This window comes from Leptopilina heterotoma, unplaced genomic scaffold (assembly GCF_015476425.1).
Source record: "Leptopilina heterotoma isolate Lh14 unplaced genomic scaffold, ASM1547642v1 Lhet_267, whole genome shotgun sequence".
Lineage (NCBI taxonomy): Eukaryota > Metazoa > Arthropoda > Insecta > Hymenoptera > Figitidae > Leptopilina > Leptopilina heterotoma.
In genome coordinates, this window is record NW_025110976.1 from 461,605 (window position 1) to 480,349 (window position 18,745).

At 27.1% G+C, this 18,745-nt stretch overlaps 2 protein-coding genes across 2 annotated transcripts in view; one reads left to right on the forward strand and one right to left on the reverse strand.

Annotated features, from left to right (window-relative positions):
* The window catches only part of LOC122503624 (survival motor neuron protein 1), a 34,057-nt gene extending 24,824 nt beyond the window's left edge, over positions 1 to 9,233 (forward strand). The window contains exons 2-6 of the mRNA XM_043614242.1: positions 1,678 to 1,863; positions 2,032 to 2,146; positions 2,225 to 2,534; positions 2,622 to 2,692; positions 9,102 to 9,233. Of these exons, the coding sequence (XP_043470177.1) occupies positions 1,678 to 1,863; positions 2,032 to 2,146; positions 2,225 to 2,534; positions 2,622 to 2,692; positions 9,102 to 9,157 (738 nt within the window). The 3' untranslated portion in view covers positions 9,158 to 9,233. The remainder of the gene's footprint in view (positions 1 to 1,677; positions 1,864 to 2,031; positions 2,147 to 2,224; positions 2,535 to 2,621; positions 2,693 to 9,101) is intronic.
* Positions 9,234 to 9,248: 15 nt separating this feature from the next.
* Positions 9,249 to 18,745, reverse strand: LOC122503623 (katanin p60 ATPase-containing subunit A-like 2). The gene is made up of 8 exons (XM_043614241.1): positions 18,625 to 18,745; positions 17,990 to 18,060; positions 16,052 to 16,240; positions 12,096 to 12,375; positions 11,779 to 11,947; positions 11,579 to 11,691; positions 9,897 to 10,102; positions 9,249 to 9,696 (listed from the first exon to the last, which is right to left on the reverse strand). Exons 1-8 carry the CDS (start codon positions 18,676 to 18,678, stop codon positions 9,285 to 9,287), a joined length of 1,494 nt encoding a protein of 497 aa, XP_043470176.1. The 5' UTR covers positions 18,679 to 18,745; the 3' UTR covers positions 9,249 to 9,284.

Below are 18,745 nucleotides of genomic sequence, written 5' to 3' on the forward strand. Positions count from 1 at the left end.
TTGTATTGCAATAACATTGCGTCAAGTATTAAAAAAGTAAATTATAACAATTTCAAATGTTTAGTTTCATTTTTGTTCTTTATATAAGGTAGTAATTTTTGAAAATATTCGAATGTTTAGAACTTGTGGATGACTGTTGGTCACCCTGATTACAGACATCACAGTTTAGGAAAAAAGTGAAAATTTTATCTGGAAATCAGTGAAAAGTCAGGGAAAAATAAAATTAAACTGTTGCGGCAACTCTGATTAAAATCGAATCATTTTTGTACGATTCCATTCTTGATGCAAAGTTTTTTTTCAGAATCTTAAAGAAACCACAGCGAAGATTTTTTTAGTGTTTGCATCATTCAATTTCATTTGGTCGTTCAAAAGTTATTCAATTATTATTTAATAACTTTTTTGTTTATAAAATTTTTGTATAAACGTAATATAAACAATTTTTTCGTTTTTTATGCTGAATTTTTTCCAAAAAGAATTAAGTGATTTGGTTAAGGTGGAAAGAAGATATACCAATTTCAAAATTTTGACATCTCAAAAACTACTGAATATTTTGACGTAATATTTGGTGGAAATATTTCTTTTATGTGTAGATTAAAATTCCTAAGTTTCATTGCAATTGGTTTACTTTATAATTGGTTATTTTTAAAACTAAAATCTCCCATGGAATCGCATTTTTAAAAAATTTATGGAAGCTATGTATATGATAAAAAATTTGCGGTCGAGTTCTTCAATCCGAGGCCTCATATGCAAGTTCTATAAACAAATAAATTGTTGTCCCCTTTTTGAGGAACTATATACTATATACTATATACTATATACTATACTATCATGTACTTTAAAATTGATGACATACACTATTGATTTAAAATAAAATAGAAATCAAATCATTAATGCATTTCTTGATATTTTATTTTGCCATTTTCCTTTTGTATATTTTCTCTTACCGGCGATTTAATTACAGTTGCTTATTTCGCCAGACGTCTGACAAAATTGACATTTAGAATTAAATACGTGTAATTTTTAATGAATTTAATGACATTTTATATTATCTTTTCCGAGTGATAAATTCTACAACTATTTACAATCACTTTATTTTTTTCAAACTGATAAAAATTTACTAAAAATTCTCAATAATCTCGTACTAGATGATAATATGTTTAAAATAAAATTTTTACAAATACAGATCCATGCATAAGACTTGCCTCTCGACCATTACTATACTTTTGTGATAGAGACATTTATCAAGTTTGCTCATTTTTAGTAAATTTTTATGAGCTTGAAAAAGTATTAAGTGATTTTCATTCAAAATTGCATGTATTTACCATTTAAATTTTCAGTTACCTAGAGGCACATGTTAGTACTGCTCGATTTTGTTTAAAGTATAGTGCGTTAAATAGTAATACGAGGCTATAAACTTTTCACTTTCCCTTAAGGGCCTTGTATCACAAATAATTATTAAATATTTTATTTTTTATATAAATATTTCAAAAATTACTGATTGCAATAGAAAGCGAAAACAAAAATAAATATTTCAAAACTTTATGTTTAATATTTTTAATGTGTAATACAATATTATTTTAATAAAATTTGAATTTGAAATAATTAAATTTCTATCATTTCAATAAAGTTTATAACCTTAGGGACATAAATAATTGAAATCATATACATAATTTTTAGTCAATGAGTGATGAAGATCATGAAGATGTCTGGGATGATTCTGCATTAATAAAAGCATACGATAAAGCTATTAATTTAGCTAAAGAGGAAGTGGCAAAACGAATGGGAATCCAAGAAGTATCTCCCGACAAACCTAGTAAATCGACAACTCCGAAAGAGCATCGTCAATCTCGCAAAAATCAAAGAGTACATCTATTTTTGTAGTATTTACTAATAAATCATTTATTTTTCATCATCTTATTTTTTAGTATTTACTGTACAAAAAGATATTAAAGACAAATTTAATCTTTCAAATTTTATGAAAAATCTGTTTACTAAATAAACATGTATTAATGTAACATTGGTTTTTTTTAGAAATGGTGTATTGGGTGTCCTTGTCGAGCAATTTATTCCGAAGATGGAGATTTGTACGAAGCAATAATTACAGAAATGCACGAAAATTCTGGCACCTGTACTGTTAGATTTATAGGTTCCAAAAACTTATTTAACTTTAATTTTAAAAGAAACAATTAAAAAAATTTGTATTTCATTATTTAAAATCTTTTAGGCTATAATAATACAGAACAAGTAGAACTCATTTCACTCTTGGAATCTGAAGGACTTCAAAATCAAATTGCACAACAAAAAGCGGCAATGCTAGACAATGACGAGAGTCAACAAAGTACTTCAACTGCTCCTGAAACTTCAAAACATTCTTCGAATTTGAGGAATGTAAATGGAGTTCTCGGAGATAAAATGGACTGTGATTATACCGAAAATAAATCGTCAAAAACATTTACTCCATATGATCGACTGACTGATATTAATCTTCCTACAGCGCCACCTGCCCCACCACTGCCACCTCATCTTATGAGCAGGCTAGTTGATCTTTATTTTTAATTTTAATACAATACTTGCAAGTTTAAATTACACGAATGACTTTTTATTTGTCAAGTATTTTTCAGATTGCCTCAAAACGACGCGGACGCTCTTTCTAGCATGTTAATGTCTTGGTATATTAGTGGATTCCACACTGGTAAGAAATTTTCAAATCACCAAAATATTTCAACAATTATTCATTTAATTAATTTACAAATTAAGTTATGCTTATTTATTTCATGAGTTAATGGGCTTACAAATTAAGAAAAGAAGTGCCCTTTCATATAAATTACAGACTGATAACATTTTAAAACCTGCACAATAAGAATATATCTATAATTTCTAAAATTGATATTCTCTGATTTTCAAGTTGCCTTATTCAGAATTCTATTTGTTTCCACTGTTTTCCATTTGCTGTCACAAATTATTTAAATACAAAAAATTACATAATAAGATTAATAATAAAAGTTTAATTAATAGGTAATAATTAATTAATAATTATAATAATAAATAAAATTAAAATTAACAAAATACAATAATAATAATACCTATTAAAAATTGGGTTTTCTTTTAGGAGCTATCAATTAAAAAAGAATTTTTTAAGCAAAATTTTTTACAAAATAAACATATGCTTAGACAAAAGTTAAAAGAAATAGAGGTTTCACTAAATATACATTCGGTTTTATTAAACAGGGTTGCCATAAGTCAGAGAAAAGTCAGGGATTTTTATTAAAAGTACTGGAAAAAATTAAATGTTTGGAATTTATAAGAAAATTTTGAATTTTTGTGTCTTTTTGTTTGCCTCATAAACTATGATGTTATCACGAATTCAAAAAAAAAAATCTCCAATTTTTTCTATTTCTGACAATAATTTATTTCAAATAACTCAATTCTATTGAAGAACTGATATAAAGTTATTACTTACTTATAAATCATTGAATGAAGTATTTTTTTGAAGAATTTAAATTTCAATTCTGTTACAATTAGTTTCAATTTTTAAAATTTTGACGCAATTCTTTGAAAGAATTCAATTATTTTAATCAATATTAAAATTCTGTTCAGAAATTCAAATATTTTCAAAAAATTTTTAAAAATTCTTGTCAACATTTCAATTATCTTTATAAATAGCAAAATTCTTCGCCAAAATTCAATTATATTCAGAAATTTTTATAAAATTCATTGAAAAATTCAATTATTTTCATAAATGACTTTATTCATCGCAAGAATTAAATTATTTTCGAAATTAATAGAATTCTTCGCAAAAATTCAATTATTTTTGAAAAATCTAAAAAAAATTGTCAACATTTTAATTATCCTTATAAATAAATAGCAAAATTTAATTATTATCAGGAATTTTAATAAAATTCATTGAAAATTCAATTATTTTAATAAATAATAGTATTCATCACAAGAATTCAATTATTTTCAAAATTAATAAAATTCTTCGCAGAAATTGAATTACAGTAGGATCTTTCAACAGTGCAGTCGTCGGGAATATTGTGCACTGTTCGAAGCAAGCAAAAACTAAAACATTCAGGTCCGTGTCAAGAAATTTAAGGGTCCCCCACTACTAAATACCGGGCACCACTAAATGATACTAAATAATCAAATGAGCGACGGCACTGTATTTGACGTCACAGATTCCCTTTGCCTCCCGAAACCCCTTGTCTACTCAACTCACTACTCAGGAATTTTAATAAAATTCACTGCAAAATTCAATTTTATTTTAATAAATAATAGTATTCATCACAAGAATTCAATTAATTAAAATAATTGATTAATAATTGATTAATAATAATTGATTAATAATTGATAAATAAAATAATAAACTTCAATTATTTTCAAAAATTTTAATAAAAATCATGGTAAAATTTCATTCACTTGAAAAAATTTTTCTTAATTCAGTAATTTTCAATATAATACTAATTTAATAAAATTCCCCAAAAGAATTAAATTATTAAACAAAAATTTTCATAAAACTACACGAATATTCAATTATTTTTCAAAAAAATAAAAATTTGACAGGAATTCAATTACATATTAAAAATAGAATTTGCAAAAATTTTTTCGAAAAAAATCAATTGTTTAAAACTTTTTTATAAAATTCTTCCCAATAATTCAATTATTTTCATAAATAATAAAACTCACTGCAGAATTTCAATTATTTTTAATACAACTTTAATCGAATTCCTTGGAAAGTGTAATTATTCTTAATAATTTAATTTTTTAATAAATTATCTATGCTCGTATTTAAATAATTGAATTCTCGAAGAATTTTCTAATAAAAAATGATTTTAAAATTTAATTTCAGTTAAAGTTTCGGATAATAATTGAATTTTTGAGAATTTACTAATAATTGCAATTTTTAGAAATAAATGAATTTTGTAACGGTTTCAAATTAAAATCTTTAAAAATTTGAATTGTTCATACTTTTAATCAAATATTCTTTGAATTTAATTTTTTTGAAAAAGTTTAAGGAGGAATGGTATACCTAATCGGGCCAAAAGTTTGTGACACACGGAGAAAAAGGAATAGTTGACACATCCAGATACATGGATATCACAGCCATATTATATTGAAAAATACGGGATATCCATAGTTAAGGTTGCTGCATCCATATTCTATGGCTGGCTGTATATTGTTGGAGCAGCAAAAGATCTATGGTTGGGTGATCCATAGTAATGGAAATGGGAAACAAAAAATTGGAATCACTCAATTAATTAAATTCAATGTCACTTGAGATATTTTATACACATTTTTGTTAATTAATACACACCACTTATTGAATAACCGCATATTAACGAAATAAATTATTAACCGATGGGGGAGACACGAACCCTAGACCTAACGCATACTAAACACTAACGCTATCCACTACACTATACACGCAACTACAATATTTGAGCATATGATATTCCTTATATACTATACACATATTTCATGAAAATGAATTTACATAAAAACTAATAGACAATAACGATAATAAATAATAAACAATTGTAACACTATTTATACACAATAAACTCACAACGCGATTATATAGACGTGACAGGAAACCGACGCGACGGACAAATTGAGACGACCATTTTTAAATGGATGCCATGATAATGAATTGCGCGCAACATGTATCGAAATTTTGAACTAACTATGGATCTCCCAACCAAAGTTTATATGGATGAGACAGCCATATGTGAAAATCCATAGCATGAATTGTAAGCCCAACCATGCCTATGGATATCACATCCATATTTGATTCAACAATATAATATGGCTCCCTCATCCATTGAATATGGAATGTGCTTCCATTCTGAAAGTTGTCTCTTCCATTGAATTGGATAACACAACAATATTCTGCTCAACAATATTTTTATGGATATCTCTTCCAGACCTTTTCTTTCCGTGCATTTAGGGGAATTTGTAATTTTTTTATTTAAGCTACATATAGCAGTTTTTCTTATTGAAATCATAAAAGTAGACATCAATGAATATTAAAAAGTATATATTAAATAAGGAAAAGATAATAAATTAATCAAATTAATTTTTTTTATAAAAGCAGAAAATAATTTTTGTTACTGTCTGTACGAATTTAAAACCTAAGAAAATAAAAGTTACTGAAATTCTCTAAAAATTATTTTCGGATTTATCGAGTATTCCATTGCAAACTTTGAAAAAATGCTATTATTACGTATATATGTGTCTTATTATGCTGTAATATTAATGTTATTAATTATAAACATTGTCAAATAACAATTTGTAATGAGCGTATAATCGTGACAACGTCGCAATGCAAGTAGTTTGTTTTTTGATCGTTGGTAACAGTGTCAAGTGTTGTGGTTTCTTATGGTTTGCATTTGTGTGGTTAAAAATAATGAAAATTTGTCATTTTTGGTACCTTTGGCGCCATCTCTTGGTTCTATATTGTCGATTCAAACAGTTCAAGCAGCGCCACTGTTGGAACTAATATATGCAGGACAGCTGGTCTATGTTTCTGTTTGTTTACTTAAACTTTATAATTATTTTAATAAATAAACTGTATATTATATAATTAAATAAATTATTTTATTAAAATCATTACAAAGTTTAAGTAAACAAACAGAAACATAGGGCGGTATTCATAGTCCCGACTTAAGCAAGGACTTAAGCTTTGCTTGATCAAGTCGGTCTTATTCGAATGAGTCGAGCTTAAGACCGTATGTATTCATAGTCAAAAATAAGCAATTGCTTGGTAAAGGAAATGCAGCTTAAGAACTTCTTGACCAAGCAAATGCTTAAGATGATCTTATTGAGCGTTCGGCTTTTTCCGTCAATATTCTCTTGTATCTACCAATAAGCGATGGTAGATAGCTTATATTCATTAGAAAAAATGACGCTAATGCACATAAAATATCTTATAATGGAGAGGAGTGGGGTAAAAAAAACTTAAAAATATGCATAATATTTTAATATTTTTAGGAAAAAAGTTATAAAGTAAAAGGATACAAAAAATGACTACCAGAATGATGAAAAATTGAAATATTCTTTATTCCTGACGAAAAATTATATTTAGATTCTAAATTTTTCTATATTAAAAGGTAGAAAAAATTATTTCAACTATTATTATATTGTTTCTAAAAAAATTATTCTGAGTCAGAATCAGTGAAATTTTACAAAAAATAAGGAGTATTTTTATAATCGAAATGAAAAAAAAACATTTTTATTTGGCCATTGTCTCTCTTAAACGCCAACAAACGACAGAAAAAATTTTGTTTAAAAAAAGTTATTGTACAATGAATTTTTTGCAACTTTTTGAACAAAATCTTTTTTTTCTAAACCAATGAACCAAGAGTGCATACAAAAGGGGTGAAACAATTAACTTTCGTTTGGAACTACAAAATTTTTAAAAATAATATTTTTTTAATAATTATTTAATATTAACAGTTTTATTTCCTCATATAGGGTGTCGATTTTCTAAGAATCAATTATTTTTACAAATTTTCAAGTATAGTGTATATAAATATTTCAACATGGGGAACAGATTCTCCAGATGTATGTGTGTGGATGCATTTATTTGGTAGACACATTCTTAAGGCCAAATCGAAATGTTTTTTCAACATTTCGATGAAAAAAAATACTTTTTATTTCTCGTGAAAATTTTATAAATTTTGAACCTTTTTTTTAAATTATTAAATTTAAATTATTATTAAATTGTTTTTAATCAAAAATCTTTTTATTTTTATTATAAATATTTATAAAAAGACAATAAGTAATTACTTAAGTCATGTAAAACGTTGACTTAAAATCATAACCTCAATTCGTTCAAATAAGTTCACCGGCAATGTCAAATAAGTTCATCTTATTTGACTATGAATACTTGGCGTTCTTAAGATGGGACTATGCATCTCAAAATCGAACAATTTACTTTTCCAAGCAAATGCTTAAGTTGCGGCTTAAGGCAATGCTCATTGCACGACTATGAATCTAGGTGGCAGCTCGCAGCTTAAGTCGCTGCTTAAGAAATAAGTATCGACTATGAATACCGCTCATAGACCAGCTGTCCTGCATATATTAGTTCCAACAGTGGCGCTGCTTGAACTGTTTGAATCGCCAATACCACTAAACAGCTGTCACATGTGAGTTTTTATATGCAGTGTTGCCACGTTTTCTCTGTTTGTCTGTCAAAAAATTAGTTTTCTTCCAGAAACTAATTAATTACTTTTAAACTACTTAGTGAATAAAAAAGAACCTTCGTGATTAATAAAGCTTAAATCTTGACCTTCAAGATACAATTTTCGCAAAAAATTCTGAATGTTTTAAGTATTAAATTTTTAATGATAAACATGCAAATTCGTGCTTTCTCCATAAGAGGTAATGTTAAATTAAATAATTTTTAACTTGCAAAGTATTTAGTGAAAAATTCTGAAATTTGGTGGGGAATTTTATTATATAAAAGCAAATCATTTCCCAAAATATCAAAAGATTCTGAATGTTTTGAATTTCTATACCATTCCTCCTTAAAAGATTTGAATTTGAATGTTTTGAAGAATTTTAATTTCTGCGGAATGGTAATAATGATTATATATTTATTTAAAAATGAAGCCATTGGTGCTTTTGAATAATTTGCCAAATTAAGGAAATTCAAATGTAATAGAACATTTTTTTTTGAGTATCTAGTAATTTTTAGAGTGAATAAGAATATGACGGGAAATTTCATCCATGACGTTAGTCCGTGAACATATTTCTGTAAAATAGTAGTAGGTAATTTATTCTTTTGATCTGATTTTATTCATATTTTACCTACTAAATTCTTTAATTTTCTATTAACTAAAAATTCTATTCGTCTAAAGAATATTATTTAGGGTCAGGGAAAAAAAGTCAAAGTTTGTCTGGAAATCAGGAAAAAGCACAATTAAATTTTTGTGGCAACCCTGTTTAAATTTCTTGACATGTTAATAATTTTTTTTTTTACCTTTTTTTATCTTAAAGTTGAAAAGCAAAAATTAATATAGAATAGATTGATTTTAAATAATATATATTGCCTTGTATTAATTTTTTAATATATCAAATATAATTTATTATTTTATGTGCAGGATATTATCATGGTTTGCAGCAAGCAAAAAGTTTACAGGAGAAGCGCAAAAAGTGAAATATATTTTTGTTTTCATAGACTTTGTAAGAAATGCGACTTCGTTTTTAAAATATACATTATAAAAAAAATAAAATTGCACTTTTTGTTTATGTAAATAATAATACTTTATAATCTGAATAATCTTCTATTCGAAATCACTTTCATCAGTTTCTACAAGGTGATCATTTCTTCTGCTCCAGTTTTTGTACTTTGTTTTTTCGTCTTTTAAAGAAATCGGTTTGATTATTCGCATTGACTCTTTGAGGTGATTTATATTGTTTATAAAATTGTCACAACCTATTTCCTTCTTAACAATATTATTACTTTCCAGGTACTTCAAAATTGGTCGTAATTGTTTCATATATGCTTCCTTACACAACAATTTAATATCAGCACATGAATATCCCTTTGTTTGATTTACCAAATTTGAGAATTCCGCTAATTGTGATATGTCCTTGGATATGTAAGTTTTGAAAATTTCTCTCCTGGTTTCTTCATTCGGAAGACCTACGTGAATATGTTTTTCTAATCTTCGCAGTAGAGCAGCATCTAAAACCCTATTAATTTACAAGAAATTGATTTTATGACAATGTATAACAAAATAAATCAAAACTTTGAAAGACAATCGAGTGATACATGATAAACTGAACTTGTAGTATTATTTAAATGAAAGTTCTACAAGGAAAAATCTAAGGACACCAGAGTCGATGAAAATGCAAAAATTAATTTAATTTCTAGAATTTATTTATAAATATACCATGGTATATTTGTTGCTGCTAATAATAATATATTGGCATTTTCCATTGTTAATAATCCATCCAGTCTGGAAAGTAATTCTGCTCGGAATCTTCGACTTGGCTCGGATTTCGATGCCGAAGAATCATCACTACAAATTGCTGTCCAGTCAATTTCGTCGATGAAAATAATTGACGGTGCATAATGTTTCGCTAGATCCAGAAGAACCTGGTAATTTTTATTTTTCAAGGCAAAATGTATTCTTGAGTTTTATTGAAAAACGTTTTGGGAAAAATTATCCATAAATTACACTGGGTTACAAAAAATGACTGTTACGTCATCGTAACATAATTTTCAATAAATAATATGTATAATTAGTAAAAATAATAATAATGAGAATGGCAACTTCAATAACAATTAAAACTAATAACAATGTCAATAATAATAATAATAATAATAATAATAATAATAATAATAATAATAATAATAATAATAATAATAATAATAAGAATATGAAAAATAATAATGGTAGTAATAATAATAAAATTAACAAGAAATAATTGTTATTAACATATTATTAATTCTAATAGTTTAATCATATAATAAAATGCAATCTAATAATAGCTGAGTCAACAAAAGTGTTCTTACAACAATGGATTTCCGAATAAAATTCGAAAAAACTGACTGTAAATAAGATATAAATAAAAATAAGCAGAAGATTCTATTAAAAAACAACTCTAACACACTGAAAAAATATTATATAATGTTAAACAATCAAAAAAACTCGTCAATATTCAAAATTTAAGATGGCGGATCCAATATGGCGTCGATTTTTTTTAAATTCACCCAATTCGCCTGAAACTTGTTACTCGGGGGTTTTTGGGGTTGCTAAAAACGAATTTCACCTTAGTTTTCAAAAATTCAAAATTTGATAAATTTTTAAATAATTCGTTAACCATATTGGATCCTCCATTTTGAATTTTGAAAAACTGGTGAAATACGTATTCAGCGACCCCAAAAACCCCCGAGTAACAAGTTTCCAGTAAATCTGATAAGTGACCCAAAAAACATATAGAAAACATGGTCCTGTCAATATTTCCTTAAAAAAATTTTTGTGGTCCTGTGTAATTTATTGATTCAAGGGTATTTTGTTTATGTATAAATTTGTTGAAATATAAAATCAGTTAAATAAAATATTGCAAAAATGATAATACAGTAGAGACCCCATTATCCGGACTAAGAGATGCAGGCACCTAATATCCGGATAATCGAAAAAAGTGCAAAAGAAGAATTTTTGATTTATAATTTTAGGTTTTTATTTGCATATGTATTTAAATAAGACTGAAACGAAATAAAACTCTTAAAGTCAATAATAATAAATGTTTAGTTAAAAATTTAGTAAGAAATTTCAAAAAATTTACATAAACATTTTCTTAAAATCATTAAAATATATAAAAACGCAACGTTTCGTGTGAAAATTCAAAATTTATGGTATTAAATGTTTATAAACTTTAAAATTTTAAAAAAGTATTTGAAATTTTGTCCAGATAATCGAATATCTGTATAATGGGGGTCTCTACTGTATTCGCCAATCCCGTTTAATTAAATTGGTTTAAACGCATTTTCATCTTAATGGAAATTGGAAAATTATGGAAGGAATATAATAAATGTTCATGCGTTTCGATAAATATATTAATTACTTACACGTATATATTTTTCTGTCTCTCCTCTCCACTTGCTAACAATTGAACTTGATGTCACATTGAAAAAGGTTGCTTCACATTCTGTAGCGACAGCCTTTGCTAACATAGTTTTACCTAGAAGATAATTTCTGTATCTACTATTTTTTATATTTACCGCTAATTCTCTCAATCACAATTCTGAAATTATTTAATTTGCTTCACCTGTTCCAGGTGGCCCGTAAAGCAAAATTCCCTTCCATGGAGCAATGTTTCCGGAAAATAGCATAGGATATTTTAAAGGATAGACCGTCGCCTCTTTCAGTTGTGTCTTGCATTCATCTAAGCCTTTAACGTCATCCCAGTGGACATTTAAATTTTTTAACACAATTTCCTAAAATTATACATTTTTTCAAAAGTACTCCATTTAAAGGTTAGTGACTGCTAATTGTTTTGTTCTAGTTTAATAAATTATAAATGAAATGAAAAATTAACAAATATTATTAATATTAATTAGGATTCATTATTGTAAATTGAAATACGTTAGAGATAATTTCTGCAATCTCGCTCCAATTGGATCCAAGTGGATATAAATCTTTAATAGGCTTAAGAACCTTCTCTTCAACGTCTTCCCCAGTAAAGTTTTTATTTTGAAGCCTCTGTTGATTTACTTCCTGAGGAATTGCATTAATAGACGTAGCTGTTATTTCCAAATTAGTTTCAAGATTTGTGTAAGTCGCTACTTTGGCTACATTTAATTTCGTCACGTCATTTTCGCCATCCACTTTCATAATATTTTTATTTGTCTTATCCTTCTTGCCTCTTAAACAAATTAATATTTTTAATAATAACCCTAATAATAGAACTGACCGTTATGAAAATCGTTCCTGGTTTCACTAGAGGGCAGCTCCATACGAAAAGCAAATGGTGGATCACCGATTTTTCTTAAAGTTTGTAATTTTGTAGTACTTGGGGTACTAAATAACTGTACCAAACAATTTTGCAAAAAAAAATTTTTTTTGCAAGATATTTAGATTTGAAAAATCGGAAACTGAAAAAAATGACTTCTTTTGAGAATTTTTATTTCGAAAACTATTGATTCTACAAGAAAAAATCATTTATTCAAAATTGTAGAGAAAATGCCAATTTTTTATAATATTAAAAAAAAAGTTAAGAAAAATTAATTTTTCAATAATTTGTTTAAACAATAATTTTTTATTGTTAAAAAAAAGAGCAAAGGACATCATGGAATATTCTAGAAAAATTATTTTCTCAAAATTTGAACCTTCCTTAATAAGTGGTTAAATTTTTAAAGAAGTGATTTTTGGTGTTTTTGAGAAAAAAATTTTTGAAGTTTGCACTACGAGTTTTTGTGCGTTGCGCTAACTAAGCAGCGCCTATATCAGTGTATTTTAAAAGATAATATGACCTTTACTGCTTGCCCCTAATACATTTATTAATTATATACGTATATATATATTATTATTATAAACAGTTTAACAATATATTTTTAACTTTTTTATAAACATTATTTTCCTTTTTTTAACCCATTAATGCCCATGGGCACAGGAACGCAGCCCAATGGGAAGTAAACGATTGGTTCAATAATGGGCCATGCTTGGCGAACTCCGTTCCATTATTGGAACATTAATGGCAACCATCATTGGACCACCAATGGTTTAAACTTGGGATGATCACGCTACTGCCAATGATCGGTAGCCAAGCATCGGGCCAATATTAGTTGCCAAGGAATTGCCAAGGAAACAAAATCGATTTTCAAAAGCTTGATTTTTTATTGGCAGCCAACAAAAAACAAAGGTTTTGAAAACTGATTTTTCTTAATTATTAATTAAAATTTATTTTTAAAAATTATATTTTTCAAAAAATTATTTTAAAAAAAATATATTTTTTAAAAATATATATTTTTTTAAATTAATAGAACATATTAATTTAATTTGTCACCTCTGGTAAAACAAAGATGAAAGACTGATAAATTCCCTCACTTTATATTTTACAGTGGAGGGATAACTGTGAATGTCTTTGCGAGAGAGGAGCAGGTACTTATATAGAGCCAGTGAAACAGGTCACAAGCGAGAAGAAATCACTAGCATGCACTCTGGCGGCGCTTGTCGGAACTGTTTTCTGGCGCGCATGCATATCCTGACATTATCGACGCAGCGCTTGGCAACCAACGTTGCGCCACTTCCGACAAGCGCCGCCAGAGTGCATGCTAGTGATTTGTTCCCGCTTGTGACCTTTCTCACTGGCTCTATATAAGTACCTGCTCCTCTCTCGCAAAGACATTCACAGTCATCCCTCCACTGTAAAATATAAAGTGAGGGAATTTATCAGTCTTTCATCTTTGTTTTACCAGAGGTGACAAATTAAATTAATATGTTCTATTAATTTAAAAAAATATATATTTTTAAAAAATATATTTTTTTAAAATAAATTTTTGAAAAATATATTTTTTAAAAATAAATTTTAATTAATAATTAAAAAAAATCAATTTTCAAAACCTTGGTTTTTTGTTGGCTGCCAATAAAAAATCAAGCTTTTGAAAATCGATTTTGTCTCCTTGGCAATTCCTTGGCAAATAATATTGGCCCGATGCTTGGCTACCGATCATTGGCAGTAGCGTGATCATCCCAAGTTTAAACCAATGGTGGTCCAATGATGGTTGCCAATTGTTTTGCCAAGAAATAACCATTGGGCACCAAGCATGGCCCATTATTGAACCAATCGTTAACATTGGCAACTTCCCGTTGGGAGGTATAAAAAGTAACTATTGAGATCCTGGCATAGGGTCTAATAATAATTTTTAACGTTAAAAATTAAAAAAAAAATTTTTTTAAACAATTTGTTATAAACAAATGAAGAAAAATTGATTTTCATAAAAAACTGATAGCGCCATTCGATTCGACGCAAAAACTACTACGAGAACGTATATTACATAATTTTTAAAAAAAGAGATATTGTTGCAAAAATGTTATAAACAATTAGCCTGCATTTATACTGTACGAGATAGAAGGATCGTTTTTCAGGTAAAAATTTTGTTTAAAAAATTTTTGACGTAAAAACTCTCCTAATTAAACTAATTTTGTTTAAAAAAATTATTAACTTCAAAAACGATCCTTCTATCTCGTACAGTATAAATGCAGGCTAATTGTTTATAACATTTGTTAGAAATATTCAAATTGAGCCTCCCTTTTTATTACTTGTTTTATTTTATATCTGGTGGTGCCATCTGCTTCCGCTATATTTTTGTTTAATCGCCTGTTACGGCGTCTTTCTTTTTATTCGTTCAGTTCTCATAGAGACGCTTGAGACAATAGTACATTTTTGTATCTAATTAATCTTTTTCGCTCATTATTAATAAATCTGTGACTTTACTTAAAACCGTGAATCTTTGGTCTTATTTCGTGATCCCTGGAACCTCGTTAATAATATTTTTACAACAATATGTCTTTTTTTAAAAATTATGTAATATACGTTCTCGTAGTAGTTTTTTGCGTCGAATCGAATGGCGCTATCAGTTTTTTATGAAAATCAATTTTTCTTCATTTGTTTATACCAATTGTATAAAAAAAATTTTTTTTTTTAATTTTTAAAGTCAAAAATTATCATTAGACCCTATGCCAGGATCTCAATAGTTACTTTTTATACCTGCGTTCCTGTGCCCATGGGCATTAATGGGTTAAAAAAAGGAAAATAATGTTTGTAAAAAAGTAAAAAAAAAGTAAAGTAAAAGTATATATTGTTATAAACTGTTTATAATAAAATATATACGTATATAATTAATAAATGTATTAGGGGCAAGCAGTAAAGGTCATATTATCTTTTAAAATACACTGATATAGGCGCTGCTTAGTTAGCGCAACGCACAAAAACTCGTAGTGCAAACTTCAAAAATTTTGTTCTCAAAAACACCAAAAATCACTTCTTTAAAAATTTAACCACTTATTAAGGAAGATTCAAATTTTGAGAAAATAATTTTTCTAGAATATTCCATGATGTCCTTTGCTCTTTTTTTAACAATAAAAAATTATTGTTTAAACAAATTATTGAAAAATTAAATTTTCTTAACTTTTTTTTTAATATTATAAAAAATTGGCATTTTCTCTACAATTTTGAATAAATGACTTTTTCTTGTAGAATCAATAGTTTTCGAAATAAAAATTCTCAAAAAAAGTCATTTTTTTCAGTTTCCGATATTTCAAATCTAAATATCTTGCAAAAAAATTTTTTTTTTGCAAAACTGTTTGGCACAGTTATTTAGTACCCCAAGTACTACAAAATTACAAACTTTAAGAAAAATCGGTGATCCACCATTTGCTTTTCGTATGGAGCTGCCCTCTATTAACAATGTGTAAATCTCAACCTAAAAAATGGTCGGTTTTAGAGAATCTTTAGATTTTACACAATAATTCTCAATACTAATATATGAGCGATGATATTTCATTTGAAACTACAAAACGTTTTTTTTTATAAAACTTACGTATTTAAAATTGATTCAAGATTTGTCACTGTTTCAGTTTTTTTACAAACTTTTGGATATTTATTAAATTTGGCAAAATAATAATCGTAATACTCCAATAAAATTGTTTCAAGGTCTATGTTGTCACAAACTTGAACATCACCTGCTAATCGAGCTTCAATTATTAAACTTTGCACGGAATTTATATACCTGGAAATAGAATTATTCAAGATATTAACTTTAGTAATACGTATACTAATACCAGCTGTCGTATCCGTATTAGAAGAGTTTTAGCTTCTACTAATACCTACATTTAACAGGGTGTCTACCAACCGGGAATTTAATTTGATTGGTAAAGACATTAGTTTTTGAATCAGTTAGGTACTAAATTTTTACCCTCAAATTAGTTATTTTTAACAAGGTAATTCAAATTCAGAGAACAGTATTTGTATTTGTCAATTTGTAATACTTTATGTGTTTGTATAGTACTTCAATTAAAGTATTTAAAATTAATCCTAAATTTCCATCAGTTTTTGGAGTTGAAGCGCAAAGTCTCATTGGAACTAATTTTGTCACAATTTGACTGAAAATAGGGTTCAAATTTTGACTCGGGTTTGTTTACAATATTACGTCAATAAAAATTCCAGTAAAAGGCAATTTTTTAAAAACAAATTAATATGTATATATGTATATACATAAATTGATGTGTCAGTACGTGATTTTACAATTTATTGTTAATAATTATTAAACGATGTGGCTACCAACGATGATTTGTTGAAGCTGGTACTGGATATAAAAGCGGATGTTAATATTAATAAAAAATCGTTAACTAGTGTGGTCCCGGATATAACAAGCCTAAAAAGTGTAAATGAAAAACTGGATCAGGCTGAATCTGCCATTCAATATCTATAAAAACAGGAAAGGGAAAAAAATCTTATCATGTTTGGCGTTGAGGAATCCGAGAACGAAAACTTGCAGAGCAAATAAACTTGGGCAACATCCCCGTCACCCATTTTTGAAAATCTTGAATCATTAAAGGAAACAATAAATAGTTTGAATCGAAATTTTATGGACTCTCCTATTTTTATTGGAGGAGATATGAATATGGTGTGGGAGGTCTTAATCAAATTAGTAAGGATTTAAACTTATTGAATAATAATATAAGTAATGTGCGATTAACTGTAGATAAAAAAATAGAGGTATTAAGTTGATAGAAACTTTTGAAAGTTTGGGAATTATTTTATTGAATAGCAGAACGACGGGAAATAATTCGGCCGCTTTTACATATGCAAATTCGTTAGGTGGTAAATCCATAATTGATTTAGTTTGGAGAAATCTCTACAGTACTCATTTGATAGAGTGTTTAAGAGTATTAAACATATGGTGTCTGGCTCGGAGCATTTCCTGGTCGCTCTGTCAATAGATATCGTGTGTCAAACAAATTTTTTAAGTCCTAAGTTTAAATGGAAAGACTTTCTCGAAAATGATTATAAAAATGCTATCTCGTCGTCTTTAAATCTCGAGAATATGTAGAGAGTGATCTTGGATTTTTATCCACAAATTTAATAAACACAATAAAAAAACTGCCAAAGATTTAGGTATGATTTCAAATTTAAATAATAAAGTATGTTCAGTAAAATCTATTGGTTTGATAATGAATTCAGAGAAATAGTAAAAAGACTTTTAAAATAATGTTAAAAGAGTGCAGATCGGAAGGGTTCCTCCCTGATATTACTAAACTCTATATAATGATTTAAAAAAAATGCATGTAAAGTTGTTGGAAAAGAAAAAAGTCTTATAGCGAAAACAATAATTGACAATGCAGCTTCTGCAAAAGATCCGTCCATTTTCTGGAAGATAGTCAATAAATCTCAACGCAAACCAAACATACCGGATCAAAAAAATTAAATAATAATCATTACTATTTGTTACTATTTTTTTTATTGAACGGACATATACCTCTGTTCTCGCAGAAAATCAGTCACGAGATAAAGTAAATTCCTTCGTCGTTCTTGCGCACGTTTCTCCTCCTGATTAAAAATTAATAAATTTCTCTGTCAATTTTAATAGATTTTTTATATGTCTATAGTTTTAAAAATTTACAAATGCGTGTAAAATTGATAAAGAAAGGATTGTTGAAAAATTGAATGCTATTAAATATTAAAACTCCCAATGATTCATATCGCTGAATCGATAACTTTGCAAAGAACAATTACTTTTACTATATTATAGTATTGTGAGAAGAAAGCATAATAAATTATTCGACTTTTATGTCGGCTGATTTTATTTCACTTGAGAAAGCTTTTATATTTTAGGAAAATATCAAAATAAAACTTTTTATTAATTTCATTACTTTTTAATTACTCGAGTGCAAATAAGACAATAAAATGATTTATTTTTAAAGAAGCGAAATATTTCCTATGAAAATTGATTTTTCTTAAATAAAATTATTAAGTAATCCTAATCATTTCTATTTAAAACTGTGTTTCGATTCAAATTTTTAAATTCATAAAATTAGTTTTATTTCAAAATTTGTTGAAACTGTTAATTAAAAATAAAGTTTAACAAATATTAATGAAAAGTTCTCATTTTACCTTGTCACGTACGTGATGAGACAATTTATTGCTTAAAGCGAAACCATCTGACATTGTAGAAATTGTTGCTTTAAGTAGATAAAACTATAGCTGCCTGTATAATATTAAATTCTTTTAAAAA

Bases quoted from the DNA above. Each gene is read 5' to 3' on its own strand.
- LOC122503623 (XM_043614241.1), bottom strand. From the start codon at position 18,678: ATGTCAGATGGTTTCGCTTTAAGCAATAAATTGTCTCATCACGTACGT. The intron at 12,376-16,051 runs GTAAGTTTTATA...AATTTGTTTAAG, and splicing joins CTTGAATCAATTTTAAATAC to AGGCAAGAAGGATAAGACAA. The intron at 9,697-9,896 runs GTATATTTATAA...GTAAATTAATAG, and splicing joins GCAGCAACAAATATACCATG to GGTTTTAGATGCTGCTCTAC.